Below are 21,703 nucleotides of genomic sequence, written 5' to 3' on the forward strand. Positions count from 1 at the left end.
TGAAGCTAAGGGGGGGCAAGTTCAGGACTAATATCAGGAAGTTCTGCTTCACACAGAGAGTGGTTGACATCTGGAATACTCTCCCAGGGGAGATTATTGCGGAATCGACAGTCCTAGGCTTCAAAAGCAAACTAGATGCATATCTCCTTGAGAGAGGCATATAAAGATATGGTTGGCTATAAAATAAGCCAGGTGTATACCTAGCAGGGCCTCCGCGTGTGCGGATCGCCGGACTTGATGGACCGAAGGTCTGATCCGGAGATGGCGCTTCTTATGTTCTTATGTTCTTATGAAATAGATGTTGCAGATGTATCTTCTGGGCACCTATATATAGGCACACTTTTATAAAATTACCCTCATTAGACCTCCTTTAGGAGTATACAGATTTCAGCAATAATAAGAGATTGTATTGGTTTCTTTTTTAAAGGACTCTAGCTGGTATTTATAGTTACAAAAGTGTTGGCACATACAAAGAGTATTAATATATAAAGCATACTGTACTCTGCATGGGTCTGATTTCTAGTGCCACCAGCTGGGTCAGGAATTACAATCAAGTACTACAGAATACTTTGTGGAAATATAGCCCCCATGGGGTGTTAGAAATTTCCTGAGCAAGAGGTTTAAAGCATTTGAGCTCACATATTCTATGTTAGCACAACAGTCAGCACAGATCCCTCCAAATATCTCAACTGAAATGCACAAGATAAGAAAAAGAAAATGCAAAAAAAAAGCACAGAAACTGAGACAACATCTAATAAGTTACATTACCAACTGAATATTGTGGCACTGGGCTTTAAAGTAGAAGTACCTTCTTACTTCTCATTTATAAACTTAATGTATATTTTCTTCAAACCGCTTAGAACCTAACGGATGTAGCGGTATATAAGAAATAAATTACATTACATTACATTATCAAGTGCACTGTCACTTTAAATTTTTTGGCAGCGTTCATACCGCCATGCACATGCTGGTGTCTTCCCACACAACTTTGGTAAAAAAAAAAGCTAAGAAGCCAACTAGGGGAGTTAGGAGGGTTGTGAGAATATATGTCTGCTGTGCTCAGAGAACAATTGCTACAGGTAAGTATCTTTACTTTCTTTGAGGACAAGAAGATATTATATTCTCACATGTGGGTGGGACTCCCAAGCTGCCAGGATCAAGGCACTGAAGTCACCAATGAAGATAATGGATATATAAACGAGAGCCTGACTAAACCCAAGAGGGTCAGAAGGAAAGGTGGTGCCCAGGTAGAGAAAAGATTTTGCAGAACTGCTTGTCTAAACCTGAGATCTCAAAGTCCCTCCTTGAGGGCCACAATCCAGTCGGGTTTTCAGGATTTCCCCAATAAATATGCATGAGATCTATGTGCATGCACTGCTTTCAATGCATATTCACTGGGAAATCCAGAAAACCCGACTGGATTGCGGCCCTCAAGGAGGGACTTTGAGATCCCTGGTCTAAACCAACTGTCTTTTCTGGAGTTTTGTTCCAAACAGTAATGAAAAGCAAAGGTATACACTGAGGACCAAGTGGCCATTTTGCAAAAGTCCTCAATGGATGCAGAGTGGAAATGAGCTGCCGAAGAATCCATAGCTAGGATAATGTGGGTTGTAACACAGCCCTGCAGCGCCAACCCAGCTCGAGTATACACAAATGAGATACAGTTCCTCAGCCAAGTGGAGATGGTTTTCTTGGAAACAGGAACTCAAGTTTGTTAGGGTCAAAACCCACAAAGAGCTAGGAGGATCCTCTATGATTTAATGTGTTCTAGGTAGTAGTATGTTCTAGGTAATAGAGAATGACACAGGGACAAATTTTCACATCCCATCCCCTTGAGTTCATTTCCTGCCCCATTCCTGCAAGCTCTGTTCTCATCTGCACAAGCCTCAAATACTTTAAAATCATGTGTTTGAGGCTTGTGCGGTTAAGGCAGAGCTTACAGGAATGGGGCAGGGACAGCGACAAAACTCGTGGGGACAGGACAGGGAAAAAATTTGTCCCCGTGTCATTCTTTACTAGGTAGTATGCCAGAGCATATTTGAAGTTCAAGGTGTACAGTGCTGCCTCTCCAGGATAGGAATGTGGCTTTGGAAAGAAAATAAGCAAAACTATGGATTGGTTGAGGAAATTCCAAGACAACCTTGAGTAGGAATTTTGGATGAGTGCAATGGTAGAATCTTTTGTAAGGAGGATTTGACACAAGAGCTTGAAATTCACTTACATGGTGTACAAATGTGAGGGCAATGAGGAAAATGACTTTCCAAGTAAGAAGTTTGAGAGAGCAAGGTGTAACAGCTCAAAAGGAGACCTCATAAGGGCAGATATCCCAAGCAACAGGTGGAAGCTTGATAGGGGGTTTCATGTGGAATAGGTCTTTCATGAAACTGGCTACCAAGAGATGAACAGATAGAAGTTTCTTGTCCAAGGGAGAATGAAACTCACTGACAAACTGAGATGCACTCAGACTGAACTGGTTTTTAGACCAGAGTTGGAGAGGTGGAGAAGGTAGTCCAGTATGGATGGAAGTGGGCATGTGACCAGTTCCAGAAAATGCAATGAACACTAGGAAGAAAACCTGGTCCATTTGAAGCAGTAACAGCACCAAGTGGAAGTTTATTTTTAGACATTTAAATGACAACACATATTGCTGCCAAGAGGCAGAAGGCATTTATAGCTCAGTAAAACAGAACATGCTGTTAGTGCTAATGAGCAGGGGTTTGGGAGGAGGAGGAATCCCTCATTCTGCGTAAGCAGTGTTGGAAATGGTTGCAACATTTATGGATTCTTGGACGAAAGCTCTAGGAGGAGTGGGAACCAAAGCTGACATGGCCAACGAGGTGCTATGAGGATCATGGTGCTTCGATCTTGGCAAAGTTTGAGTAGAATTTAGTTTTCCTGATAAGAAGTATCAGAGGAAATGCATAAAGGAATCTGTCTGAACCCCTCCCCCCAACACACTCATTCATTGGGGGATACGTTGAAGGAGGCTGATTGTAACACCTTTTGGTAGTATAATAGAAACATCTGGATAAGGCAGAATATCTTCTAGACAATGAAAAAGATTGAGAGGTATGTAGTTTAGCTAAAGTTGTGAGAGTAACAGTGAGTTTTTTAATCTATCTGCAGCTTCTTCAATTTTAGCCCAAACAGTTCTCAGGTACAAGAAACATTTGAAAGGCATTCTTGTACTGAAGTTTCTTGTAACAAAGGTGTTTGTTTTTTTTTCTGGAGCCTTATCTTTTACATCACTTGATTAACGATCCCTTTCTATCTGATAATTATGCTTCCTGTATTCTGTAAATGTATTTGACAATCTTATACCTAATTTAACCTGTAACTGCAATCCTAAATTATCTAATTCTTTAATTCCATTCCCCCCATCTTCACAGATTGACAACAATTCTTCTGAATCTGTGTTAACTCTATCCTCTGACTGTTCATTACTGGCAGGACCCTTCCTCCAGACCTTAGTTCACCATTTAAAAGGTCTCTAACAGTTTCTGACTTCATTCACTCTTTTTTCTGGAGACTATCTTACACATCACTTGATTAAAGTACCCATCCCTTTCTACCTTTCTTGTCTCCAAGAAATCAGTTTCAACACACATTGGTTGCAAGTGACCTCTCCTGGAAACCCTGATTCCTCCATCTTAAAAAAGGTTAGAGATTGATTCCATAACTACACTGTGCACACATCCCTGGTTGTTTGGTTCCTCCCACCTTGCCTCTCATCCCACCCACCCCAGGCTTTCCCCTTCCTTTGTTCCCTATTTCGGTGGATAATGCCCTCATACTCCCTGTCTTGTTGGCTTGCAGCCCCAACGTAATCTTTGACTCTTCTCATTCCTTCTCTTATTCTATATAGCAGACTTGTCATTTCTTTCTATAAAACCAGAAAACACAGTTACTTACAGTAACAGGCGTTATCCAGGGCCAGCAGGCAGATATTCTCAACATATGGGTGACGTCATCCATGGAGCCCAGATGCGGACAGCTTTACAAGCAGACTTGCTTGAAGAACTTTTAGAAAATTCGCGACTGCCGCACCACGCATGTGCAAGTGCCTTCCCGCCCAAGGTAGGGCACGCTTCTCCTCAGTTCAGATAGCTAGCTAAGAAGCCAACCAGGGTAGGTGGGTGGGTTGTGAGAATATCTGCCTGCTGTCCCTGGATAACAACTGTTACATAAGTAACTGTGTTTTATCCCAGGACAAGCAGGCAGAATATTCTCAACATATGGGTGACCTCCAGGCTAACCAGAATGGGATGATGGGAGTGTTAGCAATTCAGGAGAATAAATTTTGTAATACTGCCTGGCCAAAGTGGCCATCCCGTCTGGAAAAAGAATCCAGACAATAATGAGAGGTAAAAGTATGAACCAAGAACCAAGTGGCAGCTTTGCAGATTTCCTCAATAGGAGTAGATCTAAGGAAAACTAAGGATGCCGCCATGGCTCTAACTTTATGGGCTGTGACTCGACCCTCTAGATACAGTTCAGCCTGAGCACAGCAGAAAGAGATGCAAGCAGCCAACCAGTGGGAGATGGTGCACTTGGAAACTGGATGTCTCAACTTGTTTGGATCAAAGGAGACAAAAAGATGAGGAGAAGATCGCTGTGGCTTAGTCCTTTGCAAGTAGAAAGCCAAAGACGTTTACAGTCTAGAGTATGAAGAGCTGTTTCTCTAGGATGAGAATGAGGCTTTGGAAAAAACACTGGACGAACAATGGATTGATTGAGATGAAATTCTGAAACCACTTTAGGTAAGAATTTAGGATGAGTATGGAGGATCACCTTGTCATGATGGAATACTGTGAAAGGTGAGTCTGCTACTAAAGCTTGTAGCTCACTGACTCTGCAAGCAGACGTGAGAGCAATGAGAAAAACCACTTTCCAAGTGAGATATCTCATATGAGCTGAAGATATTGGTTCAAATGGAGGTTTCATCAAGTGAGCAAGAACAACATTGAGATCCCAAACCATTGGAGGCAGTTTGAGAGGTGGGTTGAAAACGAAAAGTCCTTTCATGAATCTGGAAACCAAGGGATGAGCAGAGAGGGGTTTCCCCTTCTATAAGCTGATGGAAAGCAGCAATTGCACTGAGATGAACTCGAATGGATGTTGATTTGAGGTCTGATTGAGATAAATGCAACAGGTAATCCAAAACTGAAGACAAGGAGGTAGATTGAGGCTCCTTGTGATGACTGGTGCACCAAGCAGAAAACCTAGTCCATTTCTGGTTGTAACATTGCTTAGTGGTTGGCTTCCTGGAATCCTCTAAAATGTCCTTAACAGATTGAGAGAACTGGAGAGTGGCAGTTACGTTGAGAGGTATCAAGCTGTCAGGTGTAGAGACTGCAGGTTGGGATGAAGCAGAGACCCCTGACTTTGTGTAAGCAGAGACAAAAAAAACTGGTAGAAGTAGAGGCTCCCTGCTGCTGAGTTGAAGTAGAAGGGAGAACCAAAGTTGTCTGGACCACTGAGGAGCTATTAGAATCATGGTGGCATGTTCGCTGCTGTTCAATGTATTTATTAATGAGCTATAAACGGGGACGAAATGTGAAGATATAAAATTTGCGGATGACACTAAACTCTGTAAAGGGTTAGAACTGTGGAAGAATGTGAGGACCTACAAAGGGACCTGAACAAACTGGAGGAGTGGGTGAATAAATGGCAGATGAGCTTCAATGTAGGGAAATGCAAGGTCATGCATATAGGGAAAAAGAACCCAATGTTCAGCTACCAAATGGGGGGATCAGTACTAGAGGGAAGCAATCTTGAAAAAGACTTGGGTGTGCTGGTGGACACAACAATGAAGTCAACGGCACAATGCGCAGTTGCCTCAAAGAAGGCAAACAGAATGTTGGGTATTATTAAGAAAGGTATTACAACCAGAACGAAGGAAGTCATCATGCCGCTGTATCGCGCGATGGTGCAACCGCATCTGGAATACTGTGTCCAATATTGGTCGCCGTACCTAAAGGAGGACATGGAGATACTTGAGAGGGTTCAGAGAAGAGCGACAAGAATGATAAAAGGTATGGAAAACCTTCCATATGCTGAAAGGCTGGAAAGGCTGGGGCTCTTCACCCTGGAAAAGCGGACTCAGAGGAGACATGATAGAGACTTACAAGATCATGAAGGCATAGAGAAGGTGGAAAGGGACAGATTCTTCAGCCTATTGGGAACTACAAGAGGGCACTCGGAGAAATTGAAAGGGGACAGGTTTAGAACCAATGCTAGGAAATTGTTCTTCACTCAGAGGGTGGTGGACACTTGGAATGCGCTTCCGGAGGCTATGATAGGACAGAGTACATTAAGGGGATTCAAAGAGGGATTGGACAAGTTCCTGAAGGATATGGGGATTGAGGGATATAGATAAAGGTTCATAAAAGGGTTTGGATAGAAGTATAATGAGGATTGAAAGGTTTTAGTCAAAGGATCACTTATAGGTCATGGACCTGATGGGCCGCCGCAGGAGCGGACTGCTGGGTGTGATGGACCCCTGGCCTGACCCAGCGGAGGCAACTTCTTATGGTCGTGTTTGAGTTTGACGAGTGTCTTGAGAATGAGAGGAAATGGAGGAAATGCATACAGAAACTGATTCGTCCATTCCAGAAGAAAAGCATCTGCCTCGAGGCAGTGAGGACAGTATGTCCTGGAACAGAACTGAGGTATTTTGTTGTTTTGGGGAGACGCAAAGAGATCTATTTAAGGAGTCCCCCACTGAAAAAAAATGTGATGGAGAGGGGATGAATTGAGTGTCCATTTGTGAGGTTGCAGAAGACAACTCAATTTGTCCGCCAGAAAGTTTTTCTCTCCTTGAATATAGACTGCTTTCAGAAAAGTGTCATGAAGAATTGTCCAATTCCAAACCTTCTGAGCTTCCTGACAGAGGAAGAGATCCTGTCCCTCCCTGTTTGTTGACATAGTACTTAGCAACTGATTGTCTGCACGAATGAGGACTACTTGATCGTGAAGAAGATGCTGAAAAGCTTTTAGAGCATTGAAGATCGCTCTGAGTTCCAACAGATTTATGCGACACCGACAGTCTGTGCCGGACAAATGGCCTTGAGTACGGAGACCATCGAGATAAGCCCCTCAAGCGTAGATCAAGGAATCTGTTATGAGGACCTTCTCATGAAGGGGGCGTGTGAAAAAGTAAACCTCTGGAGAGATTGGAAGAGAGCATCCACCAGTGGAGACTGTCTCAACGAAGAAGTCACTGTAATGTGCTGAGAGAGTAGGTTGAAAGCTTGCGCCCACTGAGATGCCAGGGGTCCACTGAGGAATTCTGAGGCGAAGTCTGGCAAAAGGAGTCATGTGAACTGTAGAGGCCATGTGACCTAGCAGAACCATCAGGTGCCTCGCTGAGAGCAAAGTGAGGGATGAAACTTTTTGACAAAATTGAATGAGAGCATCTTGACATTGTTGAGGAAGGAATGCTCTTAGTTGCTCAGTGTCCAGTACAACACCAATAAACTGTAAAGTCTGAGAGGGCTTTAGTTGGGATTTTGGAAAGTTTATTTTGAACCCCAAACTTTGGAGGAACCAAATAGTTTGTTGGGTCGCTACAATAACCCCCTGAGATGTGGAATCTTTGATGAGCCAATCGTATGGGAAAACCTGAAGACCATGGTTGCGCAGAGCTGCTGCTACTACTAGGCACCTGGTGAAAAACTCTGGGAGATGATGCCAGGCCGAAGGGTAGCACTCTGTATTGAAAATGATGATTTCCCATCTGAAATCTGAGAAACTGGCGAGAGGCTGGATGAATGGGGATGTGAGTGTAAGCCTCTTTGAGATCCAGTGAGCATAACCAATTGTTGTGATCTAGAAGGGGATACAAGGATTCTAGAGACAGCATCCAAAATTTTTCTCTGACAAGAAATTTGTTGAGAGCTCTGAGATCTGAAATAGGTCGCAGATCTCCCATCTTCTTCGGGACAAGGAAGTAATGAGAGCAAAACCCCCCTGCTCTGCTGTTCCAAGGGAACTTCCTCGATGGTACAGAGGAGAAGCAGAGCTTGAGCTTTCTGAAGAAAAAGGGTGGATCTACGACGGATTGGAAGGATACTCTCTTGGGGGCAGATCTGATGGAACCTGGATGAAGTGAAGAGAGCAACCTTCCCTGATGATTGTGAGCACCCATCTGGTTTGAGGTCGGATGTAATTAGTTCCCATCATTGGTAAAATATGATGGAGATGACCCCCATGAGGAGAGGAGAGGACAGAGGCAGAACGATTGAGGTTATGCTCTGTGTTAGATGGTCAGAAAGACTGAGAGGCCTTGGGTGCAGAAGGAGACTGAGGTTTTTGCTGCCATTGCTGTTATTGTTTATTAGGAGGCGGCCTTGAATAAGGTGCTGACTTTTGAGGAAAATGCCTCTGGTAAGATCGAGCAGGCATATAACCCTTAGCAGTGGAAGGCTTTGGCTTTGGCCTGATTATGGAAGCAAATGACTTCTCATGTTCAGATAAGTGCTTTGTAGCTGCCTCAATAGAGTCATCAAACAACTCATTGCTCTGGCATGGGATGTTAGCCAGTCGATCTTTTAGATTCGGGTCCATATCTACGTTGCGGAGCCAGGCCAGCCGGCGCATCGCCACTGAGAACGCAGTGACTTTAGAGGACCTTTCAAATGTATCATATGCAGCTTGAACCATATGCATGCTGAGTTGACCCAGAGTGTGATGCATGTGTTGAAACTCTGGAAGTCGATGTTGAAGAAGATACTTGAAAAAAAATCAGGCATGGCATTGATCAAATGTTTCAGGTAAGATGTGAAGACGAAGTTATAGTTCAAAATTCGGTTTGTCATCATCGAATTTTCATACAGCCGATGACCAAACTTGTCCATGGTCCTACCCTCTCGGCCAGGAAGGATGGTGGCATAAACTTTGGCAGAATTGGTAATTTTAAAGAAGACTCCATGAGAAGTGAATGATGGGATAATTGAGACTTATCAAATTCCTTACAATGGACCATCTTATATTGAGATTCCAACAAAGAAAATGTGTCATAATTGAGTTTACCATGTTACTATAAATTAGGGTCTCAGCACCCTGAGGTTGTGGGTTCAAATCCCACAAAGCTCCTTGTAACCCTGGGCAAGTCACTCAACCCTAAATTGCCCCAGGAACGTTAGATAGATTGTGAGCCCACCGGGACAGATAGGGAAAATGCTTGAGTACCTGATTCTAAACCACTTAGATAGCCTTGATAGGCAGTATATAAAACCTAAAATAAAAAAAGGGTTGCATCCCGCACTTTTCTTATATCACTATTGGTTTTCTTTTGGTATAATTTTTTAGACTTTCCTATTCTTAGTCTCCAAAGTGTGGGCTAGCTTAAGTACAACTAGAAAAAGTATTTTCTTCCTTTTTCTTTTGTTTTTGGTGATTATTGTACTTCTCGCTGAAAGATTCATTTCTTTTGTAATTTCTTTTAAATGCAAATTAAAAAAAATACAATAAGTCTAGAAAGGATTTCAAAGTCATTTCTATAGTTCTTGACTCCACCAAACCACTCATATCCATCATCTCCAAATGGAAAAGACAGAGCAATGGTGAATCTTCCTAGTAGTGGCTGACCTGCCAAAATTACTCCAAGAGTGCAGTGAAAACTCATCCGGGAAGTCCCATAACTTCCTAGAACAACATTAAAAGAAATGCAAGCCTCTGTTGCCTCAGCTAAGGTCAATGTTCATAAGTTCACAATAAGAAAGACTGGGCAAAAATGAGATTCATGGCAGAGTAGCAAGGTGAAAACCGCTACTATCCAAGGGTATCATCAATGCTCATCTTACATTTTCAAAAATACATTTGGATGATCCTGCAAGCCTTTAGGGAGAATGTTCTAGGAAAGACACATCAAACATGGAACGCTTTGGACAATACAAGTCCAATTATGTCTGACATAAATACAGCATTCAACATTAAGAATATCATACCAACAGTCAAACATGGTGGTGGTAGTGTGATGGTATAGGTATGATTTACTGCTTCAGGACCTAGAAAACTTGCCATTATTGAAGGAACCATGAACTATGACTGTAGCAGAAAATTCTTAAGGAGAATGTCCAGTCAGCTGTCCATGAGCTGAAGCATAATTCGGTCATGAAGCAAGATAATGATCCAAAACAGTAAAGCAAGTCTATATCTGAATGGCTAAGGATAAACAAAAGTATAGTTTTGGACTGGCTTAGTCAAAGACCTGACTTTAACCCAATGGAGATGCTAAGGCAACACCTGAAACCAGCAGGTCATAAATGAAAACCTATGAATGTGTCTGAATTAAAGCAGTTCTACAAAGAAGAGTGTCTACGATTCCTCAACAGTGATGTGAAAAGCTATCAAATTATACAGTAGAAAGTGTCTGGTTGCAATTACTGTTGCTAAAAGTTACTATACAACACTAGAAATTACAAGGGCGAATCAAAAATTAAAGGTAGTTGTTAGATTACACAATAACAGAACAGAGCTAATGAAATACAACATATGTACTCATACATTGCCTGTTGGATAGTTTGTCTATGCAAAGTGCAGCACTCAGCCTTCAGTCATATGGCAGCACCACTGCAAGACAGCAACATCAAAGAACAACGTGCAGTTGTAGTGTGCTTTCTTTGGGCAGGAGTAAAACCTGTGGAAATTCACTATCGGATATTGACTCAGTATGGACATAGCACCAGGAATCAATGAAAGATTTATGAGTGGGTAAAAAGGTTTAAAGTAGGAAGAACCGATGAAGGTTGTTCTGGTCACCCAACATCACGCTCACAAGAGCACATTGACAGGGTGGATGCCTTGATTAGAGAAGACTGATGAATAACGGTATCTCTACCAGCTGCCAATTTGGATATCAGCTATGGCTCTACATTTGCCATAATGCATGATGACTTGGGATACAGGAAAGTCTGCACATGATGGGTCCCCCAAACAGCTTACTGATCTGCACAAACAATAGCACATGGATGTTGTGACCCAGTTCCTGACAGTATGAAAAAAATTCAAGTACTCTAGAGAGAACTGCCACCGGTGATGAGACATTGGTGCATCACTGTGACCCAGAGAGAGAAAGATAAAGCTTGATGAAGTAAAGGAAGTGCTCACCTGGCTTTGGGAGCAGTTGAAAAACTTCTCTGCAGTAATGCAGAAGCTAGTTGCATGATACAATAAATGTGCCATCTTGCATGGGGATATGTTCAATTGCTCACAGTTACTTCTACTAAAGCCATTAAATGTATTTTGCCTTTACTTTTTGACACATTCAGCCAGAGACAATGATTTTTGACCAGCCAAAGACAAAGGTTTTTCTCCACGAAATGCCATGCTGCAATTTCGAAAGTTCAAACACCTGGCCAGGCCTAGACTACTGATCCAAAACACATGGCTCATCAACGTGAGAACGTGATTGCTTTTAACCAGAGTGAATGTAACGTAAACGCTTAGAGGTGGGACCTATAACATCAGTGCACATAAGCGGATTGTGTGCTTATCAGAACTGCAATTATCCGGAGTTTACATCTATTGACTTTAATGTGAAACGGGACCATGGTGGTAGGTTGCGGATAACCGAAGCATGTACTTAACCGATGTGCACTTAGGTGGAGTCAATTGCATATGGTGCAACCAGTTATTAAATTTAGGAGCAATTACTTTTCCACATGGGTAATAGGAGTGTTGACTAACTTTGTTCCTTTAAAAAATGATATAATTTAAAAACTGTATTGTGTGCTTACTCAGATTCCCTATATGACATTTTGTTTAAAGATCAGAAACCATTCAGTGTGACATATACCCCTTCTTTTATCAAGCTGCGCTAGAAGTTTTTAGCACAGGCCAGCTCACAGGAATTCTTAGAACAGAGCAGTTTACACACTGGATTGCGCTAAAACCTCTAGCGCAGCTTGATAAAGGGGACCACAGGCAATAATAGGGGAAATCAGGAAGTGTGTGTGTGGGGGGGGGAAATATTTATTCATATCACTATAAAGTAAGAGATAAATCAAATAAATTAAATGAAAAAAATGGCATACATTTATTGCATGATTTCCTACTAAAAAATCTGTTGAATTATTTTCAGTTGTGGCAAAATCTCAATTCTGTTCAAAGCTATTTTTAAATGTTTGTAAACTGCATAAATAGATAAAAGAAATAATATTTGTTTTCACTGCCAGCCATTTAAGGTGTGCCATTTTCTTAAGAACATAAGAATAGCCTTATTGGGTCAGATCAATGGTCCATCAAGCCCAGTAGCTCCATCTCACAGTGGCCAATCCAGGTCCCTAGTACCTGGCCAAAGTAGTGATAGCAAACCTCCCTCCCCCCCCAAAAAACAAAAAAAACAGTTTTACTGTCCAGCATTCAGAATCATTGCTCCATTGTTTTACACTTTGACCTAGTTGATCTGTAGAAGAGGCATGTCAAGACCGTAGTTTTTCAACTCTCTCTCAATATAAATATGCCCTCTTGACTTATCTCTAGATGTTTCAAAGTGGTTTAACCCATCACCCATGTCTTTCAAATACTTAACAAGTCACTCCACTCTGCTAATATTATGCCTCTCACACTCTTCAATAGATTGAAAACATATTAACTTCCAAAGTATAAAAGAACAGTAACAACATCAAGAGGATCTTCAGAATGCAAGGAGAGTATCATATAACTCACTGGCTGCACTTGTCATTGATCCCCGTTTTACATTAAAGGGTTCTTTTTATAAATAAATTTAAATGCATGTGGCAATCTTGCAACATATGGACAGACAGGTTAGCGTTAAGATGCGGCTTACACTATATTAACCTCATCCCTGAAGAACATTATTGAAATGGGTATCGCGTCGGAGTTGTCATTGCAAAGATAAATTAACTTTAACAGTTGTTACGATTATGTTAGAAAAAATAAATATATAAACTTTCATTATATGGACACCATGGGTGTTTATGAAGATGAACAATTTATAAAGAGAACCCTTTAATGTATAATGGGGATCAATGATGGAGTGCAACCAGTGAGTTATGCTACTCTGCTGGCATTCTGAAGATCCTCTTGGACATTGATGTTGCTACTGTTCTTTTATACTTTGGAAGTTAGTATGTTTTCAATCTATCAAATACTTAAAGCACATACAAAAAATTGTCATTAAGGACTTCAGCGCTTAGGAGATAGAATATTTGCTTCTCTTGTCAAAGGTATGCAAGGGCCTCATGGAAAATATTTAGAGTGAGAATCTCTGCTTTACATATTTCCTTCACTGGCCATTCTTTCACAGACTGACAGGTCAGTTACAACAATTCCGGAAAGTTTTAAAAACTTGGTTGTTTACACAATATCTTAAAAGCCTAACCGCTGAAGTGCTGTAATAACAGTATATTTTATTCTTTTACTTATTTTATACCTTTCAATTTTTAGCATCAGTGCTGTTTCCGAAAATGATACATCAATAGCACTCTCTCTTTTAGGCCTACTATTATGTATTTCTAATTTTAATTACTTGTGAACCGAGTCGAGCTCCTTCGGGAAATGACCCGGTATATAAACTGAAGATTAGATTAGATCCTTAACTTCATTCAGGTCCAAACTCAAAACCTTCTTAATTCTAAATGCATTCAGTGAGGACTAACACCTTTTGATGAAAAATTTGAAGAGATGCCTATCCCCCAGTGTACTTACCCTTCGCCTGTCCCCCACTGTACATCTCCTTCCTTTTTTTTCTTCTTTATTTTATTGTAACTTTTCTCCCTTTCATTCGGGGAGGAGGGGGGTTGTTTTTTTAAAAAATTTTACTGTATTTAACTATTGTATACCGTCCAGATACTTGTGATGGATGGTATAAACAAGAAATTACCGTATTAAACTTGGCAGTTTTCAACTGTATACTTAAAGATCTGAATTAATACTCACTGTGAATCCCTGTTTTCCAAAAGCTGGGTTAGTTTCCTCCAGGGATTATAATTTGAATCAATACTATAGAGACGCATGTGCATAGCCAATACATGAAATAGCTGATCTGAATTGTAGGGTAAAAAAAAAATAAATTCAAAATCATAATGTATACAACATAAGGAAAAGAATTCTCAACTTCAGATCAGGTCAAAGAAGATTTTAGAACACAGACTAATATAAGCTTTCTGAATAGATATGAATACAGCAAAAATATTGCAAATTACAGTATATAGAATATGCTAAATATGTTGCTATGAATTACATAATATTCAACAAGTGGTACTCAATCCAGTTTACAGAACACATCAAGTCAGTCAAGTGTTCAGAATATCCACAATGAAGGCAGTACATACAAATCTCTCATGCTTATTCATTGTGGATATTCAGTAAAACCTTGGTTTGCAAGCATTAATTCATTCCGGAAGCATGGTTGTAATCCACAGTACTCGTATATCAAAGCGAATTTCCCCATAGGAAATAATGGAAACTCGGACAATTTGTTCCAAAACCCAAAAACTTTAATAGAAAATACTATATGTACTTGTATTGTAAGATCTCGCTCATTTAGAACAGTCACTACACTCCTGCAGCGCCATAGAGACGAACCATCGGCTCAGTTGTGATGTGACGCGTGTATACTGTATGTACTTGCAAGACCTTGCTCATTTAGAACAGTCACTACACTCTTGCAGTGTAAGAGAGAGAAGAACCATCCGTTCAATTGTGATGTGTGTATACTGTATGTACTAGTATTGCAAGACATTGCTTGTATATTAAGTTAAAATGTAATAAAATGTTTTACTTGTCTTGCAAAACACTTGCAAACCAAGTTACTTGCAATCCAAGGTTTTACTGTCCTTAAAACCAGACTATCTGGGTATTTTCCAAGAAGTGGATTGTTTATTTATGGTAACAGATAGTAACCATATAAGGGGAGTTCTATGGATTAGGAATTTTATTTTTACAGCTTTGTAATGACTGATTTACTTGTCAACCCATTCTTCTTACATACAGGATCACCATCAATATCATACAGAACCTTGTAAAAGCTTTTATGTCGTTATACATTTTTCTTTCTATTCAAAATGCATTAAATAACTTCTTTCAGTAGAACATAAGAACATAAGAATAGCCATACTGGGGCAGACTGAAGATCCATCAAGCCCAGTATCCTGTTTCCAACAGTGGCAAACCCAGGTTCAAAGTATCTAGCTACATCCCAAGTAGTAAAACAGATTTTATGATGCTTATCCTAGAAAGAAGCAGTGGATTTCCCCAAGACATAAGAATTGCCGCTGCTGGGTCAGACCAGTGGTCCATCGTGTCCAGCAGTCCGCTCCCATGGCAGCCCCTAGGTCAAAGACCAGTGCCCTAACTGCGTACGTTCCGGTTCAGCAGGAACTTGTCTAACTTTGTCTTGAATCCCTGGAGGGTGTTTTCCCCTATAACAGCCTCCAGAAGAGCGTTCCAGTTTTCCATCACTCTATCCCCTTTTAACTTAAGTTTGTACGGAATCTATCCCCTTTTAACTTCAGACATGTCAATAATGGTCTACGGAATTCTTTTTAAGGAAATACCGTTTTTAAAACCTGCTAAGGTAACTGATTTCATTCTTTGGCAATGAAGAATTTAATTATGTGTTATGTGAAGAAATATTTTCTCCAGTTTGTTATTAGTAAATTGAATTTTTGTAATGCCCTACTTTTGAGCATTAAAAAGGTCAGAATTCATTCCCTGCAGGTAATACAAAATACAGCTGCTAGATTAATTACTGGGACGTCAAAATATGATCATATCACTCCCGTATTTAAAAAATTGCACTGGTTACCTATTGAATTTCGAACGAGTACAAGATTTTAACAATCCACCATGTGCTGTATGGTGTGCCACCAGACTATTTATTTATTTATTTATTCATTCATTTTTATATACTGTTCTCCCAGGGGAGCTCAGAATGGTTTACATTAATTTATTCAGGTACTCAAGCATTCCAAACTGAAATTTATGATCAGAGCTGACAAAGTTGAATTAAAAGAAAAACCAAGATGTACATTACAACAAAAGCAGCAATGTTGCTGTATCTGTAGCAGGGACAAGACTTTGGAACTCAATGAGAGGTACACTGAGACTATATGCAGACTTTAAAACACTAAAAAAATCACTAAAGACATACCTGTTTGTGAGAGCCTTTTTTTCACTGTTTTAAATTGAAAGATGATGGAGCATTCCCATACGTACTGATTAGTGCTGCCCGATTCAGGAAAAAAAATTTTGATTCAATTCGATTCAGCCTATTGAATCGATTTTTTGATTCAATTCGATTTTCCTGCCCAATTGGGTTTTTATTTCAAACATCCTAGTGGGTTTATTTTATAGCCTCTTCACCCCCTTTGCCCTCTCCTATTCACACTGGTGCTGTGGTGTAAACAAAATAAACAAACAAACAAACAAAAAACTTTTCCTCTCTCTTTTAAATACTAGCTCACGTTCACTGTCTAACACCAGCTCTGGCAGGATACACATTTCAAATCTGACATATTGTTATCTCAAAACAGAAAATAAAATTATTTTTTCTACCTTTTGTTTTCTAGACATTATTCAAATCATGTTGGTCCCAGGCAGTGGCGTACCTAGGGTATGTGGCACCCGGGGCCCATCATTTTTTGACACCCCCCCCCCCCCCCCCATGTAAAAAAATTTTTTTTTTTTTTTTTTGCAATAACCATGAAATGGAATAAATGGTCAGAATAGAAACAGGCAGTGAAAATTTTCTTTTATTGAACCTCATATATGTAACCATTATTCCAAACATAACAAAACATAAATTATGTCTAAATTGTCATGACATTAGAAGTACATATGGAGTAGTTGCAGGCAGTGGCGTACTTAGGGTATGTGGCACCCAGGGCCCATCATTTTTTGACACCCCCCCCCATCTATATGAAAAATATGATTTTTAGTACCAATCTACATATCGCACCACAAGAGTGTACCTAGGAAAAGGCTGCATCTTAAACACTGCAGTGAGCACTAGAACACCAACACATACATTGTAAAACTAAACAAGCCAGATCCCGCACAGTCAATTGGTCCTGTAGTCAATGCCAACTGAAAACTATGTCCTTTTCATACACACAGAACAGAGTTACACCCTCACCCAATATGGAATAATCACAAACTAAAAATAGAAATATGTAGACAAAAGTTAAACTGATCCGCCAAGAAACCAGACCCTGGATACAATGCAACACCACAAAAAACAGTAACACATGTCCTCTAATACAGTGCAAAATATAAAGACAGTAGATGTAAATTTGAAAAAACTGATACATAACAATCACCACTTTATAAATTAACAAATAAAAATAAAACAAATAATGAGATATAAAAAAATACAATTTTATTGGACTAATCCCCGTAAGCTCGGTCCCCATCCCCGCAAACCACCTGATTCCATCCACACAAGCCTTGAATTGTTTATATTAAAGTATAAAAAGAAACAATATTCAGTACAATTGTCAATTTATAAATCAGCGTCTTCTCCCCACTCTCTTCCCCATTTCCCTTCAGCATCCTCAGCCCACTCTCTCTCCACTTTCCTTCAGCGCACGCACATAAAAACAAGCAAGTAATTTTATATCATTTTCATTCTATTCATTCATAGAAATTAAAGTCTAGATAATGCCAGTCACATAACAAAACATGATTTTACAAAAATAATTCCCTGCAGTCAAGCCTGCAAGGATTATTAGATGTCTTTCAGCAGTTCCCCTCCCTCCCTCCCCCTTACCTTTGTGGCCAAGTCAAAATGATCTACCAACAATAAAATTTTAAAAACACAAAGCACGCTGTACGCAGAGAAAATGTTAATTATCATTTATATTCCGCGGGTTTTCAAAGAGGTCAAGGCAGATGACTTTATGCAATGTCACCTCAGTAACAACTATACAAAAATAGACAAATATTCCCCCTCCCTTTTTACTAAACTGCGATAGCGGTTTTTAGCGTAGGGAGCTGCGCTGAATGCCCCACGCTGCTCTCGACGCTCATAGGCTCCCTGCGCTAAAAAACTCTATTGCGGTTTAGTAAAAGGGGGCCATAGTGCAAAATATAGACAGCAGATATAAATTTTCAAAACGGACACATTTTGATCACTAAGTTGAAAATAAAATCATTTTTCCTACTTTTTTGTCTGGTGATTTCATGAGTCTCTGGTCCTTCTTCTGATCCTTCTTCTTTCTCTCTCCCCCTGGCTCCCCTCTTTATTTCTGCCTTTCTTTCTCTCTCCTCCTGGCCCCCTCTTTCTTTCTGCCTTTCTTTCTCTCCCCCTTGACCCCCTCTTTATTTCTGCCTTTCTTTCTCTCCCCTTGGTCCCCCTCTTTATTTCTGCCTTTCTTTCTCTCCCCTTTGTCCCCCTCTTTCTTTCTGCCTTTCTTTCTCTCTCCCCCTGGCCCCCCCTCTTTATTTTTTCCTTTCTTTCTCTCTCCCCCTAGCCTGCACAAAGCCATCGTGCCGATTTCTCCACTTCCACGATTCTTTCCCTACCCTCACCCCCAAGCCAGCAGCCGATTTCTCCCTGCTCCTTCCCCGATGTCCTGATGTCCTGAACTTCATCGGGCAGCAGCAGCATTCACAATTCACTGATGTTGCCCGCTTCAGGCCTTCCTCTCTGTCGGGTCCTGTCTTCATGAAAACTGGAAGTAGGCAGGACCCGGCAGAGAACAAGGCCTGAAGCCGGCAACAGCAGCGAATTGTAAACGCTGCTGCTGCCCGAAGAAGGTAATGGAGCACCGAGGCAGTCCGCTTCTCCCCCCTCCCAGCCGAACCCCCGCTGACCCTCCTATCTCCCCCCCCCCCCGTGAACCTTTCCGACCTTCCCAGCGAGAGCAGCAAACCTCCTTCGCGGCTTTCTCCTCCCTCTGCCGCGTTACTGATGACGTCATCAGTGATGCGGCAGAGGGAGGATAAAGCCGACGCTACTGGAGGGAGGTTTGCTGCTTTCGCTGGGAGGGTCAGAAAGGTTCACTTGGGGGGGGGAGAGAGATAGGATGGTCAGCGGGGTTTCGGCTGGGAGGGGGAGAAGCGGTCTTCCTTGGTGCTCCAAGGCCTGGCGCCATTACCTTTTTCGATAATGGCGCCGATGCTGCTTTCGCTGGGAGGGTAGGAGCGCGATAGGGACCGGGCCAGCTGTGCACCCCCCCCTAAGGCGGCACCCGGGATGGACCTCCCCCTCGCCCCCCTTGGTACGCTACTGCCCTGGGGAAACAGCCTGCAACAAGATCGCGCGATGCCAGAGATCTTTGCCTGCTTCGGCTGTTTCCTCCGCCGCGGTCCCGCCCCTCCTCTGACATCAGAGGAGGGGCAGGACCGTGGCGGAGGAAACAGTCGAAGCAGGCAAAGATCTCTGGCATCGCGATCTTGCTGCAGGCTGTTTCCAGACGCGACACCCGGCGCAGGGGGGGGTAACTGGACCGGACCGGGAGCACCCCCTCAGGTCTTGGTACCCGGGGCGGACCGCCCCCCCCGCCCCCCCCTTGGTACGCCACTGGTCCCAGGCTTTGGTTGATGGAGAAATGACAGACGAGATTAAACGCAACTGCAAGGGAGGCAACGCAGTTATCATGGGTGACTTCAACTATCTAGGGATAGACTGGAACCTAGGCACCTCTGGCTGTGGCAGGGAGACCAAATTGCTGTAAGCAATTGCTTCCTGGAACAACTTGTCAAGGAAAATACGAGAGGAAATGCAATTCTGGACTTAATTCTAAATGGACTACGAGCACTGGCACAAAGTGTAGAAGTAGAGGTGCCACTGGGAACCAGTGATCACAACATGATCTGCTTCAACCTGGATGCAGGGGCGAAACACCGATCCAGAATGACAGCCACAGCACTGAACTTCCAAAAAGGGAATTACAAAGGGATGAGACTGATGGTGGGGAAGAAGATTAAGAAAAGGATAAGCACTGTAAAAGCGCTAGAGCACGCATGGTCCCTTTTTAAGGACACAGTCACCGAGGCACAAAATCTATATATACCATGTATCAACAAGAGATCCAAGAGGAAAAAGAACAAAGAATCGGCATGGCTCACTGTAGCGGTAAAGGAAGCAATCAAAGACAAGAAGACTTCGTTTAAGGAATAGAAAAGGTCAAAAACGGACGAAAACTGGAAAAAGCACAAACAGCATCAATGCAGGTGCCATAAGGCGGTAAAAGGGGCCAAAAGAGACTATGAGGAAAAAATAGCCAAGGAGGCAAAAAAACCTCAAGCCATTCTTTCGATATGTAAAGGGGAAACAACCCGCGAAGGAAGCGGTGGGACCGCTGGATGACCATGGAATAAAGGGGGTGCTAAAGGAGGACAAAGCCATCGCCGACAAACTGAACACATTTTTTTGCATCTGTATTTACCAAAGAGGATATATACAACATACTGGAACCCAACAGGCTATATGCTGGAAACAAAGATGGGAAACTGACAGGGTTGACGGTCAGTCTAGAAGAGGTATGCAGGCAGATTAATAGGCTTAAGAGCGATAAATCCTCAGGACCGGATGGCATCCATCCGAGGGTCATCAAGGAACTGAAAGGGACTATAGCTGAACTGCTTCAACTAATAGCCAATCTGTCGATCAAATCAAGAAAGATTCCAGAAGACTGGAAGGTGGCGAATGTTACGCCAATCTTCAAAAAAGGTTTGAGGGGAGATCCGGGGAACTACAGGCTGGTGAGTCTGACCTCGGTACCAGGAAAGATGGTAGAGGCGCTGATAAAGGACTGCATCATTGATCACCTTGAAGGACACAATCTGATGAGGATCAGCCAGATGATTTCAGCAAAGGAAGATCTTGCTTGATGAACTTGCTGCACTTCTTCGAGGAAGTAAACAGGCGGATAGACAAGGTTGACCCAGTTGACATTGTATATCAGGATTTTCTGAAGGCGTTCGACAAGGTTCCACATGAATGACTATTTCGGAAAATTGTGAGCCATGGAATCAAGGGTGAAATACTCACGTGGATTAAAAACTGGCTGGCGGATAGGAAACAGAGAGGGGGTGGGGGGTAAATGGACAGTATTCAGACTGGAAGAACGTCACCAGTGGGGTACCGCAGGGCTCAGTGCTTGGACCCTGCTTTTCAACATATTTATAAACGATCTGGAAATTGGTACAACGAGTGAGGTGATTAAATTTGCAGACGAAACGAAGTTATTCAGAGTAGTGAAGACGCAGGGGGATTGCAAAGATCTGCAACATGACATAACCACGCTCGAGAAATGGGCAGCGACATGAAAAATGAGGTTGAACGTGGATAAGTGTAAGGTGATGCATGTCGGTAACAAAAATCTCACACACGAACACAGGATGTCTGGTATGGTATTTGGAGAGACCCCCCAGGAAAAAGACTTGGGAGTACTGGTCAACAAGTTGATGAAGCTGTCTGCCCAATGCGCAGCGGTGGTGAAAAAGGCAAAAAAATGTTAGGAATGATTAAGAAGGGTATCACGAACCGATCAGAAAAGGTTATCAGGCCATCGTACCGAGCCATGGTGCGCCCTCACCTGGAGTACTGCGTCCAGCACTGGTCACCGTAAATGAAGGAGGACATGGTACTACTCGAAAGGGTCCAAAGAAGAGCGACTAAAATGTTTAAGGGGCTGGAGGAGTTGCCGTACAGTGGGAGATAAGAGAAACTAGGCCTCTTCTCCCTTGAAAAGAGAAGGAGAGGGGACATGATCAAAACATTCAAGAT

The 21,703-nt window shown here is 42.0% G+C and overlaps 1 protein-coding gene across 8 annotated transcripts in view; it reads right to left on the minus strand.

Moving 5' to 3' along the window:
- The window catches only part of UBR3 (ubiquitin protein ligase E3 component n-recognin 3), a 533,613-nt gene that overhangs the window by 54,805 nt on the left and 457,105 nt on the right, over window positions 1–21,703 (minus strand). For all 8 annotated transcript variants that reach the window (XM_033944451.1, XM_033944455.1, XM_033944453.1 and 5 more), the window contains one exon: window positions 13,906–14,011. In XM_033944451.1, coding sequence (XP_033800342.1) covers window positions 13,906–14,011 — 106 coding nt within the window. The remainder of the gene's footprint in view (window positions 1–13,905; window positions 14,012–21,703) is intronic.

The sequence above is a fragment of the Geotrypetes seraphini genome, chromosome 5 (genome assembly GCF_902459505.1).
Source record: "Geotrypetes seraphini chromosome 5, aGeoSer1.1, whole genome shotgun sequence".
Taxonomy (NCBI): Eukaryota; Metazoa; Chordata; class Amphibia; order Gymnophiona; family Dermophiidae; genus Geotrypetes; species Geotrypetes seraphini.